Genomic DNA, 21,326 nt, shown 5'->3' on the forward strand with positions numbered 1-21,326 from the left:
AAAAATTGTAGCATCAAGGGAAATACTGCTGAACCCTGTCCACTTAAACAACAATTTGAGTTATAACATCCCAGATAGCCATGCTGCAGTTATTCAATATTGGGGTTCACGTGAGCCTGCATGCACACTTTCAATAAACAATGGCACGCCTGTTAGAACAACTTGAAAAAATACAACGTTTTTTATGTATCAATTATGTGTGGCAATTTTTACCTGTAATTTCCAGTTTTTTTTTAGATACTTCAATATTTATTACTATTCTTTTCCTTTATGAATACCTGAGGAAGGCCAAAACTAGTTGTATTATTCTCATTAAAATCTTTATGTTATCTCGGTTTTTTATGTCATTAAATCTATGTTTTAAAATGTATCACAACAACCGAGTAAAAGCCTATGATCAGATATAAATATGATGATTTGTTGTATTAAATCGGAATTGGGATATGTTCATACTTTTATATACTGACTGAGATCCGAGAATTAGCATATGTGAATCTTTCACATATGCCACGACGAGATAGAACGCCGCATTGTAGAGTCTAAAGAAATTGACATGGACCCTCTTCATATGAACAGTAAACTCAGTTACAATTTACCGTACTCATTCAGCTCCAGCTCTGCTGTCAGATATTGGCGCACTCGTGAAGCCACACGCACAGAGGTGTCTAACAATAGAACTTTAACACGGACTGTAGCTCCAGTTCAAAGTTAACTGCGGTTTATAGTCGAATTTATAGTTTTATAGTGACTCAACGTTTCTTTATAGTGTTTTTATTGGCTTTCTATGTTCTCTCACACACCTGCGGCCACTCTGATGAAACATGTTGCGTATTTAATAGATTTAATTATTTGTTCTAATTCTCGGATCTCACTCAGTATATAAAAGTATGAACATATAAATACCGATATATATATCTCAAACTCTATTCAGTATATAGCAATCTCTCACTTAGTGCGCCTAATGCATTCTTTAAAACAGGCGCATTAATCGACTATAATAACCTATGGGAAAATGTATATCCGTTCCTCAAATTTCTTTTTCGACACTTAATTTTTTTTATAATAGAATTAAGGTATGTCTCAGGGCTTAGTTAAAGGAAAACCATGAAGCTGAAAGACAATAAAACATATTCAGAATATAAATTTATTATTGTACTTCTTAACAAAGAATCGAGCTAACGTAGTTAGGCGGGCATTTGTTTCTTTTTTTCATGCAACCGACAGTATGGCCCTATTGCCTCTTTTACTCTTCTGCAAATTTTACTGCTTCTCTCTTCATCGGGGTCAGCCTCTAAGCATTGCTGCTTAAAAACTTCGATTGTACGAAACATATTTTCAAATTTTTTCTGTGAAATCTCTTTTGGCTGACTATCAATGGTTAAATTTTCTTCTTATTCTTCGGAATCTTCCCACTGTGCATCTAAATTTAGCAGGTCGGAATCACCCAATTCTTCAGAATGAGATATAATTAACTCTTGGACGTTATCATTGAAGGGTAGAAAGAAATGAAGGCCGTAAGAATTGGTCGCCAACACGCGACACGTGCTTTATAGATAATATTTCCCAACTGTTATATAAGCAAAAGAGTTAGCACTTTAAAAACTACAATGATCATAAAAGAGAAGTTAATTTTCTGACGTGTAATAATAAACAAGTCATCCCAGAAGACGGAGTGAATACCCTATTATCGGAATGGATTCTCCTTTTTGTGACATGAGCAGAAGTGTCGAAGGGTCTCGCATCTGTGGGCGTACTATAGCATAAATTTTGGCGGTAAAAATTTGGAACATAGTATACATAGTGTAACTGGAAGTAATGTAGTATGACAGTAAAAATAACTTTGTAAAATGTTTTAAATCGGTAACTAAATTATTTCGTTCTGGTGAATGATTTTTTAAAATAGTTAGCCATAACAATGTTTAGATCGAAAATGTTTAAAATCTGTAACATTTATTATTATGTTGTATATAGGCGCACTAATCGAATTTGGGTATCGAAAAAAATGACTAAATAATCGAAAATGTACTAATCGGGGACGTATTAATCCAGGGATTACTGTACTCGTGTATGTATATATATATATATATATATATATATAAAAATCAGCTAACGCCTTTTTATTCCCGTATACGGGAGTAGGCGAGGCCATTTAGCCCTATCTAACTTTTGGAGACTGAGTGGGCAGTTCAATCTCCACTGGTACCCAATCAGAGACAGATGGCCCAAGGCTATCACTAATTAAGCGGTACGCAGTGAAGAGAGACGGCTCAAATGTGCCGCCATCTCGTGGTCCCTAACCCTAACACAAATATATTTAATGTCTGAAATAATGTGGGTTCTACGGTCGATTTTCTTGAGTTTACATAGTTAGAGTTAGCCATAACAATGTTTTGTTAGCCATAACAATGTTTAGATCGAAAATGTTTAAAATCTGTAATATTTATTATTATGTTGTATATAGGCGCACTAATCGAATTTGGGTATCGAAAAAAATGACTAAATAATCGAAAATGTACTAATCGGGGACGCATTAATCCAGGGATTACTGTACTCGTGTGTATATATATATATATATATATATATATATATATATATATATGTAGAAAGTATTTTACCTTGGGTATAATAAATGTTAAAAAAATACCAAGCTTTTTAAACCTGGTTTTACTCCATTTCCCAAGTAAGCAAACAGACGAACAAGTCAAGTTTGCGCCTGCAAGTGTTGCAAGTCTAGCTGATCTTGCACGTAGTGCAAGACCAAGACAATTCATGGTAAAAGTAGAATAAGTTCTGATCACTAATCTTAATAGAAGATGTATGATGCATTATGATGCATTATAAACACCTTATGGTAACTTGTTCTGGTAAAATACTTATAAACTCTGTATTAGTAAAATCTTTCTAGCCTGGCTCCCACTGATGAGACCTCAATAAAGGTCGAAACCGGTCTGAGTTGTGGCCCCTTGCCGTTAATGCAAAGCATCATACATCTCCTCTAGGAGATGTGCTTTGCATTAAGGGTAAATGTTAAGATTAGTGATCAGAGCTTATTCTACTTTTATATATATATATATATATTTAAATATATATGACTACTATTATTAACTCGGGGTCGGGATATGTTCATTTTTAATAGAAAATGATTATAAACCCGAGAATTATAACAGGTTGATATTTATTTGAAAACGCAACATGTTTCGTCGAGATTGACTTCATCAGGCGTTAAGAACATAGAAAAATATTAAAAGACACTGAAATAAACATTGAGACACTCTAAAGCTATGCAATTATGATATTCGTAAATTACAATTATTGAACTTGTGCTATAGTCCGTGTTGTTAAAGTTCTATTGTTGTACACTTGTGCGTGTGTGGAACCACGCATAGTTGCTGAAACTTGATATTATTTTTGGAAGAGTCGAGAAGCACGTTTGTATGTTGAATTTCTTTACGATTCTACTCAGTTTTTTGGATAGTGTGCTGATATATGGCAAGGAGATATAACCATTGAAGTCGTTCTGTGTCACTACGTTGCTAAGTTGACGGTTTTTCAAATAAATCTCAATTTGTTATAATTCTCGGATTTATAGTCAGTTTATATTAAAAATCAATATATTGATCAGATTATTGAAATATTGGAAATAACAATAAAACAAAGTATCCGGTTAACCAGAAGAACTGTTATCAATACCATGCTGTAAGAAGATGATCTGATTTCATTACAAGACAATGAAGTTGTCTTTCAAAATCAGTTTATCAATTAATAAAGGTTTATTTTCTTGATCATGAGAATTAATAATACTATTTTTGGTTTACAGATCAAGTGTTGATCAATTTTATTAACTTACCCAACTTGTTTCGCCACACTTTAACTGTTGGCGTCTTCAGTGCACTTACATATAGGCTGAAACAATCTCACAATTATGTGCAACTATAAATCTGACACGATTAACTGTAAAAAACTGACTAGAATAATTACAAATAAAATAGTATCGAACGTGCGTTAAACACGTATCGCGTGTACAAGATTAGCTAGCTGTTGTTAAGGAACGTTCATTTTTTTTTGTTCGTATCTTTTGTTTTTAGGAATTTGATTAGGGTTTTCCAAATCTCTGGGAGTATTAGACCTTGATTTCTGTTAAGCTTGGCAGTAGAACGGGCGACTGTGGCTGCTTCTTTGAAAATTCTTGAATGGTATAATCTTCCTCTAAGTATGGTGAACAACTTTTGTCTCACTCGATGATATGGTTAGTTGTAGAGAAATGGGACGATTGGCCAGAATTGTCCTGTCTGTTGTTTTTGACATAGCCAAAGTGCTCTTTTTGCCTGATTTCAAGGTTTCTCGAAGTAGTCCGATGTAACTAGAGCTACACGTGCATGGAATATTATAAATTCCAGCATATTTATAGAAAGGGTGGTTGTCTTTTGGAGATCTCAGTAGTTTATGAATAGATTCTATTGGTTTAAATGTTACTCTTATTTTGTGTTGTTTGAGGAGGCTGGCGAGTTTGTAGGAGATGCCACTTACAGTTTATGAATTATACAAAATAAGCCAACAATATTATTTAAAAATTTCACAAAAGAAAACAACAGTCATGACATTTAAAGGACGAGCTCATGTTAGATCAAAAACAGTTAAAGTAAATTAAGTAATACAAAAGATGAGAGAGTTTAATTATTTATGCTGCATAATAAAATATCTTAAAGATACTTATTATAGATATAGATGAAAAAATAAAGCAATTTCACAAAATCTGTGGAACAATTTAAAGGACACTGAATAAAAAAAACAAGAGGAGAAACTCAAGTAAAATTTTATAAAATAACAGCCACTCCCACTATATCCATATTTATGAACCATTTACTATATGGTTCAGTAACATGGACAGTGAATAAGAAAGATGAAAGTAAAATACAAGCTGCAGAGATGAGAGTTTTAAGAGCAATTAAAGGATGTACAAAATTGGACCATGCCTGGGTAGCTCAGTAGAAGTGGCGGTTGCACTCTCCAGCGCTTTACCGCACGAAGAAAGACTTGAGATTCGAATCTAGTCGCCCATTAACGGAACATTTTCGAAGCCTTTTCTCGACAGTTTTTGGAGTTAGTCAATCTGTGGCACGGGTAAGCGCGTTTTTTTTTTCTGCCGGAAACTTGGGTTTTTCATCCCTTAAAATCAAAAAAATCGGTCTCGTATCTGCACTATTTTCAGACATTAAAAATATTGTGTTAGTTAAAGTACTGTAAGTCCTCCTAAAATTCCTAATGAGAGATTCAAACAAATTGTACAATATCTATCTCTCCAGGAATACATCAAGACATAAAGCAATTACTAGAGAAGTATTCAGTAAACAACCATCTATTTCTCAACTTTTTTTATTTTCCTGACTCTGCATATACATTCTGATATTGATTCGCGCATGAATCTCTTTGATATCTTTAATACATTGCTATTCTTCTTCCATTTCAGGCAGTTATACCATAGTACTGCTTTAAGCTGCCATTTAAGTTTGTTGAAATCATGTTTCTTTTCATTTCATATGCACTCAATGTACAAATATTCTACATACCTAACTAATAGCTGTCGGTTTTCCTCTAGTGTGAACACCAACCATTCAATGTGGAATCAATGGATTCGACATTGAATCCACCAGATGCTGGTGGTGAAATTCGGCCAAGCCTGTCGCAGCCTTGTCCACAACTGCACCTAGACCCCAGATACAGGGATCTGATGTATGTCTCTCTCTATAGCATCCCAGACGGATTCGATCGTTTTTTAATCCTGGATAACTGGGGCCACTGGATGGTGCCAAACTCAGATGACTTCTCGAATGGAATAGAAAAGTCGATGATATCAGGACCATTGTCGGTACTTGATTTGAATCCAGATATTAACTGGAAATTATATTTAATACATGTTTTCAGGAGACATGTTCATGAAATATTGCATCAAATTTCTAATATAATTTAATTATAACTTTTACACGTATATATAATTTACAAACAGTTGTTTTCACGTTTTCCTCACACCCTCTAGTATATTTTCGCGGGAAAGACGTGATTTTGTTTTGGTAGCATTCGTATTGCAGTACGTTTGTTTTTATTAGAACGTGAAAAGGGTGTAATTTGAACGTATGTTTTATGCCTTTGCTAACTCTAAAGTGAAATTTGAATGTAAGACCTATATTAGTTATTACAGTATATATTTAATATATAATTATTTTCTGTAATGGGCTCCAAACGTCAACATCGATCTCCGAAGCAACGCATGTAAGTTTTCAAGTAATAACTTCCGTCATATATAAATTGATTTTTAACGCTTCGAGAGTTTTAATACGTGTAAATGATAGAAGGGAAACGTTCAGACTTGTCAGTCAGATGAAATGGCTGCCATTTAAGTATTTCTAAATGCATTATCCATTAATTTCTGGTTAAAAGGTGCAATGTGATATTAAAAATAAAAATGACAGCTAACTGGCAGGATCACTGGCTCACTTTTCTACGCCAAGAATATTTCTTGTAATTTTCTCCAAAGACGTGCACCCATTTTAAGTAAGAATTTGTAGGGACCACAAAGCATACATTAAATTCATAATTTATAAGCCATTTGAGTATAGAACTTCGTTAGAAAGTTTCTGGAATAATGGTATAAATTTGGTTGGTAGCACACAGTTTCGAAATATTATTCTTATTGCTTGTTTTATTATTTTTGTACCAAGCAGTACACAGCATTTATGCCTACTATGTTAGTAGGTTGGCCGATTGCAAAGAATGCTACATATAGAAAGTCTGATATTATTTTTGATAAGTTCATAGGGGGAATCAGTATTGTTAAACCATTACTACAAGTCAGTACATTTCTGATGATCCCTCAGACCAGTACTAACAGACCGATTTTATGCTTAATATATGTGTGTGTGATGAATTCATACTGATAATAAAAAAATATATATCCATCTCTATACATGCGTGCGTCAGTGGAATTATTGAGAGCAGCTAGGGCTGAAATAGTGACTGAAATCAGTCAAGAGGTTTGGAAGAAAATATACTGGCCCAGAGATTGGAAAACATCAGTATTGATCCCAATTCTAAAAAAATCAAATCGCACAGATTGTGAGAATTACAGAATCTTCTTCTACAGCTTTTCCCACTTAAGTAGGTCGCTATTTGTAGTGAGTCTCCTCCACAACCAAAGAAATGCACCCATTTTAATCTTGGGCTGTAGCCACATCCTCAAGTCCTCCTCCACCATCTCCCTTCATTTCTTCTTTGGCTGCCAGCACTTCCTCCTTCCCTGCACATCCATCTGCATGACCTCTCTTCCCACATACCCTTTCTCCCTCCTCATCACATGACCAAACCATCTCAACCTTGCCTCCTGTATTTTTGTTCCTAAGTTCATAACTTTCGCTGTTTCTCTTACATAGTCATTTCTCAGATGATCCTTTCTGGTCACACTGCACATCCACCTAAGCATTCTCATCTCTGCTACCTCCATTATACTGATGTTATTTTTCCTCAGGGCCACAGTTTCCATAGTATACCTCATAGCTGGTCTCACTACTGTCCTGTAGATTTTGCCTTTTAGATTGATTGGCACCCTCTTATTGCATAGCACTCTAGCCATCTCTCTCTCTTTCTCTCTCTCCAGTTCCTCCATCTTGCTTGTATCCTGTATCCCACTTCCTTCTCAGCTTCGCCATCCTCTTTCATTGTTGAACCTAAATATCTAAAGTCACTGACCTTCCTGATGACATCTTCACAATGACACCTTACAGCTCCAGATCTGTCCCCTGGCTGCCATCCACTTTGCAACACATACTCTGTGTTACTTCTGCTCAGTTTCATACCTCTCTCTTCCAGTACTTTCCTCCAACTTTCCAGTTTAGCTGCCACCTCTTCTCTTGATTCTGCACACAGCGTGATGTCATCTGCATACAACAGAGTCCAAGGCACGTCTTCTCTCACCTCCTCCATCACCACCTCCATCACAATATTAAACAGGAACAGACTTAATGCTGACCCTTGATGCAAGCCAACTGTCACTGGAAAACTTTGTCTCTCCCAGGCAGGTCCGAACTCTTGTCTTCACATTTCTGTACATCTCCTGCACCAGCCTGACGTATTTCTCTGGTACCTTCTTCTCCCCCAGACACCTCCAAACTTCTTGCCTTGGCACTCTATCATACGCTTTTTCCAGATCAATAAATATCAGATGTAGCTCCCATCGCTTCTCTTGAAACTTTTCCATTATCTGCCCTAACCCAAAGATAGCATCTGTCGGCAATCGACCAGGCATGAAGCCAAATTGCTCCTTTGCAATCTCCACCTCTTTCCTCAGTCTTCCATCAAGAACCTTCTCTAGGATTTTCATTGTGTTGGACATCAACTTTATTCCTCTGTAATTCTTACAGTCTTGTGCATCCCCTTTACTCTTGTAGATGGGGACAAGAGTACTTTCCCTCCATTTCTCGGGTATATTTTCCTGTTGACAAACCTTTATTAACAGGTCCCATAGCAGGTCAATTCCCTCTTTTCCCCAGTGCCTTCCATGCCTCCACTGGGATCCTGTCAGGGCCTACCGATTTTCCATTCTTCATCCTCTTTATGGCATCCTTCTCTTCCACTCTACTAATGTTCTGCACCATCCCCTCATAAGATATCCTATCTTCTCTGTGATTCCTTGCATTTTCTTTATTCAAAAGCCCTTCAAAGTATATTCTCCATCTGTTTCTTATATCCACATCCCTCCTTAATACCCTTCCTCCAGAGTCTTTGATCTGCCTCATCGCTTTAATTTCACATGTATGTAAAATTATGCTGAAAGTGATCCAACAAAGGTTTGAGCCATATGTGAATAGAGAAACGACACAAGAAAACAGGCAGACTTTTGGAGAGGTAGAAGAACTAGAGACCAAATAGCAAACATGAGATGGATTATGGAAAGGGCAAGAGAATTTCAGAAGGAAGTATTCATGTGTTTTATTGATTATAAGAAAGCTTATGATTGCATGTATCACAAGACTGTGAATTGTAATGAGATCAATGGGAATACCAGAACATCTAATTCTCTTGATAAGAGATCTGCATGAAAACCAAGAAGCTTCAGTAAAAACAGTCTTTGGAGAAACAGAGTGTGCTCAAGTGGAAAAAGGGGTGCAGCAGGGTTGTATACTGTTGCCCAACCTTTTTAGTATTTATTGTGAATATGTTATGAGAATATCTGATTTAGACAAAGATCCAGCTGGAATTAAGATTGGCGGCAGAAAAATAAATAATTTAAGATATGTAAATGATACAACCCTCATAGCAGAAACCAAGGAAGATCTGCAGTTGATTCTATTGTTTAAGATTGAAAGTAACAAAGCCAGGCTTAATTTAAACCTTCAACAAAACGAATGATGGCTTCTGACAATTTAAATGAATTTATAATAGAGGGATATAAAATAGAAATCGCTGAAAGTTATGATTTACTGGGGTCCAGAATCAGAAATGATTGTAAATGTGAAGATGAAATTAAAACAAAGCTAGTCATGGGAAAAAAAAAGCCATGTTAAACCTGACAAAAGTCATGAAAGATAAGTAAGGTCACAAAAGGTAGAATTGTCAAAGCAATGGTATTTCCAGTAGTTATGCATGCATTTTGGGATTAAAAGATTACCAGCTGTGTACTACATTGATGGAAAGGTACTCCAAGAGATTGATGAGGCTAGGGACTTAGAGGTGTTGGTAGATAGGGAGATGAAGTTCAGAGGACACACTGCTAAGGTGTCCAAGATTGCACATAGGATTACTTGTTTGTTGAGGAACACACTGACATCCAGAGATAAAGAGGTTATTATTCCCCTTTGTAAAGCGTTGATACTTCCACATTTGGATTACTGTGCTCAGGTCTGGTCACCTGGATTCCTTGGAGATGAGGAGGCTGTGGAGAGGGTTCAGAGAAGAGTGACCAAGTTGGTGAGAGATGTAAAAAATGCTCCCTACATTGATAGATTGAGAGCTTGTGGATTGCAGAGATTGGTTGATAGGCGAAGAAGAGGGGATGTGATAGAAACATTTAAATTATCAAAAGGTTTTTATAGGATTGATGCAGGGGAAATGTTTCAGCTGTGTGATAGTGATGGAAGAACAAGAGGTCATCCCTGGAAATTAAAGAAGAGTGTGGTTAACAAAGGTGTCAGAACAAGGTTTTTTGCCTGGAGGGTGGTGAATGAGTGGAATTCATTGCTTGATTTAGTTTTGAGCTCTTCGTCTGTAAATGAATTCAAATGAAAGCAAATTGATTCATTTGAATTATGGGCATAGAGAGAATATTAAGAATCCCATGGACTTCAAGAATGATCAATAAGAAGGTATTAGAGAATATAAAGACAGAATGCTCCTAGGAGGCGATGATCGCTAAACAGAAGTTGATGTACTTTGTGCATGTGCGATCTGATGAATCATTGGAGAAGGCAGTTATGTTCGGGAACATTGAGGAAATGAGAAGAAGAGGAAGACCACAAAAGAGTTGGATGGACACATAAAAAAACTTACCAACTTGAACTTACAATTACTGAAAGAAAGGACAAGAGGCCGAGTGGGATGGAGGGCCTTTGTTCACAGGATCACCAAGAGTCAAAAACAACTGGATTTCACATAATAACAACAACAATAGGTTATTATAGTTCTCAACTGCATTTTCAATATGGTTGATGTTTTCCATGTCCCTGCTTATTTTCATAATTTTTTTTAAAAAAAATTATTTATTTTTTTTAATTGCTGATCTTCAGATGCCAAATTTCTTACAGCAGTTATTCAGTTATAAAAATCCTGAACACTTTTACTAGATATAAATCTAGTTCAGATGCTACTCCTGAAGTATGACATAACAATATAATCCTGAGTATGACATAACATTATGCAAATAAAGTTAAAATCTACTATCCTTTCCTTAATGTTCACATGGTGATCAGAATATATTATGAAAATTATGGAAACAACTACCATGTTAGAGTAAAATTTCGTTTAATATAAAGCAAAATAAACAGTCGCTGTTTCGACCTTCACGTTAAGGTCATCATGTGGAGTATACACACATATACAAAGAAACAAGCTGCACTACAATCTACATGGCATGCTAAAGTTACTGACCAACCACTACAACTATTGGGCTAACCTCTGGTAAAAATATAACCTTCAAATAAACATCAAAGCTAAAGTCCTATTATCAGGGCCGTCGCCAGATTAAATCGCATGGAAAACAATTAAATATCGCCCCTGATGGATTATAAGACAAAAATATAAGAAAATCTCCAATTGCTATTTTGGTTTTTATTACAAGAGAAACATTAATGCGAAATGATTACATAATAATATTAATTAAATGTTTGTTCTAAGGGGATAGCAGGGATTATAAACAGAATAAAACTGTTTATAAGCTATTCTAAATTTAAATTATGAGTTATGTCCGCCTTTATCGATATAGTTGCTAGACCAACAATCTTTCTTGGGTCATTGTTGTTCGCAAATAAGTTTTATTAGTTTAAGCTTGGAAAAACTTCTTTCACACACTTGCTACGCTAACAGGAATTGTTAGCAAAGCGACTGTGCCTACTGCAATATGGCTGAATGAGTGCCCTTATTAAGCCGCGCTGTGAGACAGACTACCTCTATGCTACACCATGTCGAAGGTACTGCCTATTATTATTATTGTTATCTGTTAGGTTACAAAATTAAATTAATCTGGAGAGCAACATGTTTACAAAAAGGAAAAAATTAATAAATAATAGATAAAAATAAAAGATTACTTATATAAGTATCTATATAAATTACAACTAACTGGTATGAATAGTGGCTAATAAAAGCTGAAAAATTGCTTAGATCTCCTAAACTCAGGGTTTGCTGGAAACTAAGTGGGCTGCATATGTGCCATCCAAAATCTTGGGATTTTTATGCTACCATTATTGTTAAGATTAGGGTGGTTTATCAAAATTTCACAGGCTTCTTTAAATTTCTGTTCATTCCAAGTTTTTGTATGATCAAGTACTTTTCCAATCAATTTGGCATAGGGTATTAAGAGCGTGATGTGAGTGGCCTGTTACACCAAAATTGTTGAATTTAATGTGTCGTTTGTGCTCTTTTTTATGCGGATAGGAATTATACACCTTATATTGGGGAAGCTGGATATATAATCCCTGTCTGGTAAGAAAAAAAAAGCACAAATGACACATTAAATTTAACAATTTTTGTGAAGTAGGCCTCTCAGATCATGCTCTTAACATCCTACATCAAATTGATTGGAAAAGTGATTGTTCTTTATATCATACAAATACCTGGTATAAATGGAAATTTAAAGGAGTCTGTGAAATTTTGATAAACCACGCTAACTTAACAATAATGGTGGCATAAAAATCCCAAAAAATTTAGATGGCACACATTCAGCCGACTTAGTTTCCAGCAAATCCTGACTTTAGGACTCGAAGCAATTTTTCAGCTTTTATTGGCGACTATCCATACCAGTTGGTTGTAATTTATATAGATACTTATATAAGTAATCTTTTATTTTTATCTATTATTTATTTTTTCCTTTTTGTAAACATGTTGCTCTCCAGCTTAATTTAATTTTGTAACCTAATAGATAACAATAATAATAATAGGACTCTAGCTTCGATGTAGTAAGGTTTTATTTTTTATGTTCACCAGAGGTCAGACCAATAGTTGTAATGGTTGGTCAGTAACTTTAGCATGCCATGTAGATTGTAGTACACATTGTTTCTTTGTATATATGTGTATACTCTAGATCAGTGGTCGGCAACCTTTATAATATGAAGGGTGCAATACTATGGGCCACATGATGCTCGTTGGTGCTGTGTTGCCAACTTCTCCTGATTTAAATAATTAAACTTAAAATTACAATTGGTATGAATGGTTTTGAAATATTTTTCTATGTAACTTTTTTTTAGAAATAGCCACACTTATTGCATAATAAACAAATACATTTGCCATTATGATTGATAAAGCAAGGCACTCGCATCTGATCTGACAGATACATAATTGTTAACATGAATATTTTTTAACGGTTAAAGAATATTCATGTTAACAATTAGCATGTATCTGTCAGATCAGATGCGAGTGCCCGAGTGGAAGAGAGACCTCTGATCATAAGTAGTTTGAGTTGTTGATGTCATCTAGTTATCAATGCAACTGCTCTCACTACCCTTCACACCATTTCTAAACATTGTTAGAACCCTTTGTTGTTTAGTATATGTGTTTGTTGAATCACTCCCGCTATCAGTGCAAATACTTTGGTTTACAAAGATATTTCTAACCCATTATAATGGATGTCATGAGCCCTCCATAATTTTTAAATTTTATATTGCGGTCTTCATATTAAAAAGGTTACTGACCTCTGCAAGATGTGCTCTACATTTATGGAAAATACTAAGGAAAGAGGTCTGGAGCTTGCTCCACCTTTACTACGAGTTGCCCATAAGGCACTACTTATGCGTGCATCCGCCGAAACTTTTAGTTTCTATATATTCGGCATGAAACTCTTGTAGTTTCTATATTCGGCTATGAAATAATGTTGGATTCAATATTCACTTAATTTGTACCATCATGTATTATATTTGCAGTGTTTTTTCTTTGTTTTCTTTCATTTTAGCACACACTAGTAATGAATGTATCTCGCAGATATAGCCATCTATGCTGCAAAATTACTGCTGCGAGCTCCAAAGCAGTTTACAATAATTTCTCTGAGGGTGCACTAAAAATTCAATGTGGGTGTCATGGCGCCCGCGAGCACTGCATTGCTGACCTCTGCTCTAGATGATGACCTTAATGTGAAGGTCGAAACATCGAGTGTTTATTTTGGTTTATATTAAACTAAAGTTTTACTCCAACACGATAGTTGTTTCCATAATTTTCATAATGTATTAAGATCTACTATGGTAGAAGATTTCCAATGTTGATATTGATTTATAATGCTACTCTCCTCTCTAATGTGATCCATGTAGATCATGAATATAGTGGAGATAGCATGCCTCCTGGATTTTATATCAAACCATATTCCTTTACTTGCATTTCAAAATGGTGACATGCTTTTCTGACTTTTTTCTTCATTATGATCATTCATCTGCCATCTCTGGCACTTCAAAGTTCTGATAATCATTTTGACCTCTTTGACTCTTTATCCCTAAAACTTGATTTTCTACAATCCAGTTACCCTAGCATTTTAGGCAGCTTCCCTGGCAACTTTAAAGTCCACAACTCTAGCTGATTTGCTTTTTTCAATGCCACTGACCAGTCTATCAGAGAAGCTGGGGTATTTGCTGTAAACAGGAACCTAAACCAAATTGTTCATCTCCCAACCAGAATTCCTGACAGTCCTCTCCACTCATCCAGTGCATTAGATCTTTTTTAAATTGCTACTTCTTCTAGGGGTACACTGTTTGGGTGACTGCTCGACTTGATAATTTAGATCACAATCTTACTCAGGTTTCATCTCTTGTGGAACATTGTCTCCTCAGCCATTCACCACCATATAACCTTTGCAATTACAACAGTGCCAAGTGGGAAGATCTCAGACTTTTCCTCCTCTTTTTCCATGGTCGGAATGTTTCTGCTCTCCAGATCAAGATATTTGTTATTATTGTATTACAAAAATTATCCATATTGGAATGAAGTTCTTCATTTACCACTCTGCTCAGAATTCCTATCCAGTATGAAAGCCTTCTGTGTTCTAAAAAATATGATAGGGAGATCAGGGGGTGGGTGGGAATGCTTGTCGGAAGTGACTCAAAAAAACAATAAATGCAGCTTCATTTATGGTCTACACTTAAGCCTCCAGCATTTTCACAACCATTATCATTGATAGAGCTAAGTCTGACTTTGAAAGAGCTAAATGTAGAAACTTATTGCCTGTAGTGACAGTCGCAACTTCTGATCTTTCAATAAAGCAGCTGTCTACAATCCTACCTTTGTCACTCAGATGGTAATATTGCAACATCAAATAAAGATAGATATAGCTGACTTCATGGTCTCATTCATCTCCTGCATAGATGACAAAGGCAAATCACATTCTTTACCTGGAACTCTGGTTTTCAAGTTTATGCATAGATTGTTACTCATTCTGTTGTTTCAAGAAATTACAATGTTGAAGATCTAAATAATAAGTAAACTAAATATTTACTTATTACTTCCAATATTTTGTCAAAGTTTAATTGGAATCATTCTGGGGAAATGAACCTACTGGGGAAGTGTTCTCATAAATAGACTGTAGAATCACATGTGACAGGTTGCTCTGTCCTGTTGGAATACTTGTGCATAAAATAGAATGTTTTTGGCATGACACATTCTATACAAATCCTGGGTGAATGGAACCAACACATTCTAGATGTAGTGTTTGCTATTCAAAATCACAGTTACGCCATCCTCTTCAATGAAGTAGGACCCAATATTCCATGTCCAGAAATTGCACATCATGCAGTCATCTTCTTGCTGTAAAGCGGTTTCTCTTGGACAAATTCAGGTCTCGAGAAACCAAGAAACCAGTAGGTTCGCCTTTTTTTTTGCATGACTGCTCAGATGGAAATGTGCTTCATCCAAGAATCAGGCATTATGGAGAAAGGATGCATCTTCATGGACATTCACCAGCACACATGCATAGTGTTCCCACTATGGGAATACAGCATAATCTGTTGCTGTTAAACACTCGCCAACTGATTGACATACGAAAAGGCACCCAGCTCCTTAAGGATTCTCTGTAGTGACTGTCTTGGTATTTCAAGTTTTACCACTATTCAACATTAAAACTGTGTTTCAGAGACTGTAACACTTGCTCCAGCACACGCCTGTGATTCTCATTTGTGTTAATGGTAGGGGTCCCAGATACATTGGAAAAAAATATGGGACACTTATGACTGAGGGTGAAAGTTTAGTATGCATCCATCACATATGCCAGTCTTACAAAATGATTCTAACTTTCCAAGTGTGTGCTTGGTAAGGTTTACTATGCACAGACTTTACTAAGTATAAGTAAACAAATAGTAAATCAAATTGTTAAACTACATATTTTCATTAAGCCACTTTAAGTTGCCTTCAAATGGTTTTTTACTTATTATTATAGATACAAAATAGATTGTTAATACAGTAATGCTCTTCTTCTCACCTGACAGTATTCTTATTAATCAATCAGTCTTGCTCACTCTTGCAATACTTTTCTGAAGAATAAATTTCACTTCACAATTGTTGTTTTTAAGAATCATGTCATGAAAAGCTACACAGTCCTCACTGAAGAATGATTTTACAATAAGCATTGATTTTAAATTTTTTCTCATCAGTCCACAGTGTGTTCATGCGAGCAAATAATCTTTTGACACACGCATTTGTTCCAGGGATACACATAACAAACTCCACTACTTCCTTTAAATTTGATAGTTCTCCTTCAACATTTTTTAAGAGATCCACCCAGACTTCATCTAAATGTTTGGATTTCAACATGTCCTTCACTTCACTATCTTCTTTGGACTTCAGAGCTGTTTTCACTATCGTTACTTCATCAAACAAATCAGATTCAACAAGGTTTGATATAGCAGCGATCTGATTAATAGTTAGGACTGTTTGAAGAACATTTTCCCAACATTTCACCCAATATTTCTTGGGTGAAACTGAGAACAGTTTCACCCAAGAAATACTCTCTAATTTCAGCATATACTGTGACCATTCTTTTATATATATATGACACACATGTGTTGTAGAAGTCAATTTTATGAGATTGGAATGCCTTTTCTCTAATCAATCCTTCCTCTTGCAACTCAAGAAGTAGCTTCTTTTCGATGGTAGTTGTCAAATTTTCATCTCTTCTCATTTCAATTTTTCCAACCAGTGACTTTGCTTCATTGAAAGATATCGTTTCACCTTCTGTGCTCCTGATTATGGAACATTTCACATTGCAACTTCAGAAAAGTAGAAAACAGCTTCGACACTGGGTTCTGGAAAAAGTCTTTCAACATTGTCGGACTTTATCTATTGAAAGAAAATAGGCTTTAAGTCTTTCATACATTTCATTCAACCTTTTGATAGCTGGATGCAACAACAGCCACCTTGTCTTCGATTGTCCTAGAACTGTTTTATACTCATTGTCCACAAATTCACAAAATTCTTTTAGGGACTGGACTCTTACAGAGTATATATACAGGGTGTTCGGGATAAATTTGACAGTTTCGTAAGGAAAAAGAAAATCTTCTTTGTATCTATTAAATTTAATGAATTGACAAAAAAACATTACAGGCAGAGTTAATTACAATACTATCAACAAGATTTACTCAAAATAACCACCATTAGCATCGATCACAGCTTCAATTCTGCTTCGGAACCTCGAACAAGCTGATGCTACAGTCTCCCTGGGAAGGGCCGCAAAAACTGTTTTAATTTTATCCATTAACTGGGCTTTTGTATTACTGTAAGTGCGATTGGTGTCTTTTTCAACTGCGCCCCATACAAAATAATCCATGGGGTTAAGGTCTGGGGAGTTTGGAGGCCAAACATTTGGACTGGTGAAGTCGTAGAAATTTTCAGACAACCATTTTTGACTTTTCCCAGAGGTGTGGCAAGGGGCCGAATCCTGCTGCCATACATACGGCCTACCATTGGCTACGCTTGTTATCCAGGGCTTGACTACAGTTAGCAACTCCACGAACAAAGCCCGAATTCCAATGCCAGGGTTCTTCAACACCTGTTCCTGCAGATTTGCGAGGAATTCTGCTGTACGAACGCAATCAGATCGTCTGCTAGGGATCTTTCTTCTTGCTACATCCTCGTAGTCACCATTGCAAGTCTCTAGTTCATGCCTGATTGTTTTTACTGTATTCAGGGAGCATTGGGCAGCAGTCGTAATATCCTTATTTTGATGGCGGGCACGAATCATCATGATACAAGTTATTCTCTTCCATGATTCAGGTGGGTTCCAGCTATCCATCCTTTCTGACATCTTGTATATGAATGAAGAAGGGTCCAAACTTTTAAATGAAGAGAAGTGTGTGTTAATACATGTAACTTACGGAAAAATATAATGAATTATAAATATGTCAAATTTATCCCGAACACCCTGTATATATATAAAAGTGTTGAAATATTTTAGCTATAACAGCTTCAACATCTACAGGCAATGTATTAGCTGCAGTTTGCACAGCATTGTTTAAAATATGAGCTGATTAACCAACTCCAATCAATCTGTGGCCAAACCTAGTTCTCAATTTATGGTACATATTGTTTCTTCCCTTTCTCAAACATCCACCGAAGTTAGTACTAGTATTGTCCGCTGACAAGGCTATGACTTTATCTTTAATCTTCCAAGCTTTTAACAAGTCCTATATGTAATCCGTAAGTCATTCTGCACTTTTGCTAGGAAGATCTGTTAATTTTAGAATCATACATGAAAATGGTAGAATGGTAACTGCTGCAGAAGACATCGTTGAGGTATTCAGTGATCAATTTATAAGTGTATTTCATCCTGATCAGGGTGGAATCATGAGGAACTTAAGTGTAGAGTACATAAGAGAGGATAGCTTAATAGTGAGTAAGCAGGAGGTATTTGAGGAAATAAATAACCTTATTGTTAATAAGGCGATAGGATTTGATGAAATATCACCACACATCTTAAGAGAATGTTCTGGGGAATTGGCAGTAGCATTGGCATGCCTGTTTAACAAGAGTTTTGCAACAGCACAGTTTCCAAGGAAGTGGAAGGAGGGTAGAATGGTTCCACTGCATAAAGGTGATGATAAGGCTGTAGCTATAAATTATAGACTGGTCTGTATATCTGGAGTTGTGGTGAAGGTCCTGGAGAGATTGGTGAGAAGTAGGATACAGAAATGGGTTGATAACAGCAGTATTCTCTGTGGTTATCAGCATGGGTTTGTTAAGGGGAGATCATGTTTCACTAATTTACTTACATACTATAACTAGGTGACAAATACCTTGGACAGAGGAGATGCATATACAGTGGTGTACTTGGATTTTGCAAAGGCTTTTGGTAGACTGCCACATGACGAGCTCTTAATTAAATTGAAAGAGATGGGATTGGATAATAGACTTCTATGTTGGATCAGTGACTGTCTGTCAGATAGGTATCAGAAAGTTGTATATGGGGATGCAGTATCTCGAAAGAGAAAGGTCACCAGTGGTGTGCCACTGGGGTCAGTTTTGGGGCCATTGTTGTTCAATTTATATGTTAATGATATTGGGTTGGGTTTAACTAGTGATATCCAGCTGTTTGCAGATGATGCAAAACTGGGGAGAGCAATGCACAGTCAGGCTGATGTTAATGCCTTACAAGAGGACTTGAATAGATTGCATGAATGGGCAGGTAAGTGAAACTGTCAGTTCAATGTTGCCAAGTGTAAGGTTTTGAGATTTGGTAAGCAACGATGTAGAGTATGCACTTGGTGGGGAAACTTTAACAGAAGTAGATGAGAGATCTAGGAGTGATGGTGGACAAGGACCTGAAATTCAGGGGTCACATTGCATAAGTTGTTAAGACATCACATCGAATAATGGCAATGATGCGGAGAACCCTGACATGCAGAAATAGAGAAGTTATCATTTCAGAGGTTATCCATTGTATAAGGCCTTGATCAGGCCTCATATGGATTATTGTGTACAGATTTAGTCGCCAGGTTTCATGGTGACAAGGATATGTTGAAAAGGTACAGAGAAGATTCACAAAGGTGGTCAGTGGTCTTTGGAATGTGAAGTACGAGGACAGATTGCAGGAATGTAAGTTGCAGAGCCTCGTGAATAGGAGTAAGGGGGGGGGGATATGATTGAGACATATAAAGTGGTCAGGGGGTTGTTATCAGGTAGATATGGAAGAGATTTTTCATAGAATTGGAGAGGGAAGTAGAACAATTGGCCATTGCTGTAAACTGTATAAGGAGGTTGTGAGCGAAGGAATGAGAAGCAGGTTCTTTGCATGGAGGGTGGTTGGTGAGTGGAATGCAGTGTGTTGTGGATGTGGACACATTGAATCAGTTTATGATGAGGTTTGATGAGCATTGTATGCAATAGTGAGTACCTCCCACGATGAGTCTCTGACTCCATGGAGGTCGGGTGTTGATAATAATAATAATGGTCTTAACACCTTGTTCTGGAAAGAAATATCGAACTATCAACGGCACTAATTTTGAAGCACCATGGTTTGACGCATCAATGAGGATAGATATATAATTTGCTTTCTCCATTTCCAGATTGAATTGCCTGATTGCAAATGGAGCCAAAACATTTACAATTAACGCTTGTGTTTTTGTTTGCCCACACGTAAATTTTCTATTATATAACTTACGTATTATTTTAGATGTACAGTCCATTGATCGAAAACTCTGGTTGTAAAAACACATGTGATATGCGAAAGTTGCTTCTTTGCAGCAAGATTCTTTTCCACTTCCCCCATCTATTTCTTGGTAAAGAAATCACAAACAACACATTAAATTTAATAATTTCGTGAAACAGGCCTCTCAGATCATGCTCTTAACACCCTTCACCAAATTGATTGGAAAAGTACTTGCTCATTACATCATACAAAAACCTGGTATGAACAGAAATTTAAAGAAGCCTGTGAAATTTTGATAAACCACCCTAATCTTAATGATAATTGTGGCCGAAAAAACCCAAGAATTTGGATGGCACACATTCAGTTCACTTACTACATCAAAGACTCTAGCTTTGATGTAGTAAGGTTTTTTTCTTCACCAGAGGTCAGGCCAATGGTTGGTCAGTAACTTTAGCATACCATGTAGATTGTAGTACAATCTACATGGTATGCTAAATTGTAGTGCTTGTTTCTTTGTATATATGTGTATACTCCAGATGATGATCTTAATGTGAAGGTCGAAATGTCGAGTGTTTATTTTGATTTATATTAAACGAAAGTTTTACTCTAACACAGTAGTTATTTCCATAATTTTCATGATGTGTTGACATTTATATATTGTGAGACATTCAGTTTTCATAAACAATTCTGTGACTTGGCTAGAACTAATCTGGAAAACTCATATCTGGCTCTTTTCCAAAGAAAGATCAATTCTAGCACGATTTTTTGTGCCTTTTTAATCTGCTGCATTATAAACTAATAAATTATTTACTGATAATTTACTAATCAAATAAATTATCTATTGAACATTGCAGATCCAGTAATAGACTAATATCAAAACTGAAATGTAAAGAATTTGTGTCAGTTACTGATGTTGTTAAATAAAAATTAAGAAAATGAAAGACTCCAGTAGTGAGTGAGTCTTCTTCTAGATACTTCTATGAATATTTCAAATGAAGAGGGATGCATCTCTTAT

General features: G+C 36.0%; 1 protein-coding gene across 2 annotated transcripts in view; it reads left to right on the top strand.

The window, feature by feature from the left end:
* Positions 1 to 6,052: 6,052 nt before the first annotated feature.
* The window catches only part of LOC150110586 (DNA (cytosine-5)-methyltransferase PliMCI-like), a 678,915-nt gene continuing 663,641 nt past the window's right edge, over positions 6,053 to 21,326 (top strand). For both annotated transcript variants that reach the window (XM_090399829.1, XM_090399828.1), the window contains exon 1: positions 6,053 to 6,267. Coding sequence is in view for 1 of the 2 variants with exons in the window: in XM_090399828.1 (XP_090255954.1) it covers positions 6,227 to 6,267 (41 nt within the window). In the remaining variant the exon portion in view is untranslated. The remainder of the gene's footprint in view (positions 6,268 to 21,326) is intronic.

The sequence above is a fragment of the Typopeltis vanoorti genome, chromosome 1, assembly GCF_054136105.1.
Source record: "Typopeltis vanoorti isolate ZY-2024b chromosome 1, IOZ_Tvanoo_1.0, whole genome shotgun sequence".
NCBI lineage: Eukaryota > Metazoa > Arthropoda > Arachnida > Uropygi > Thelyphonidae > Typopeltis > Typopeltis vanoorti.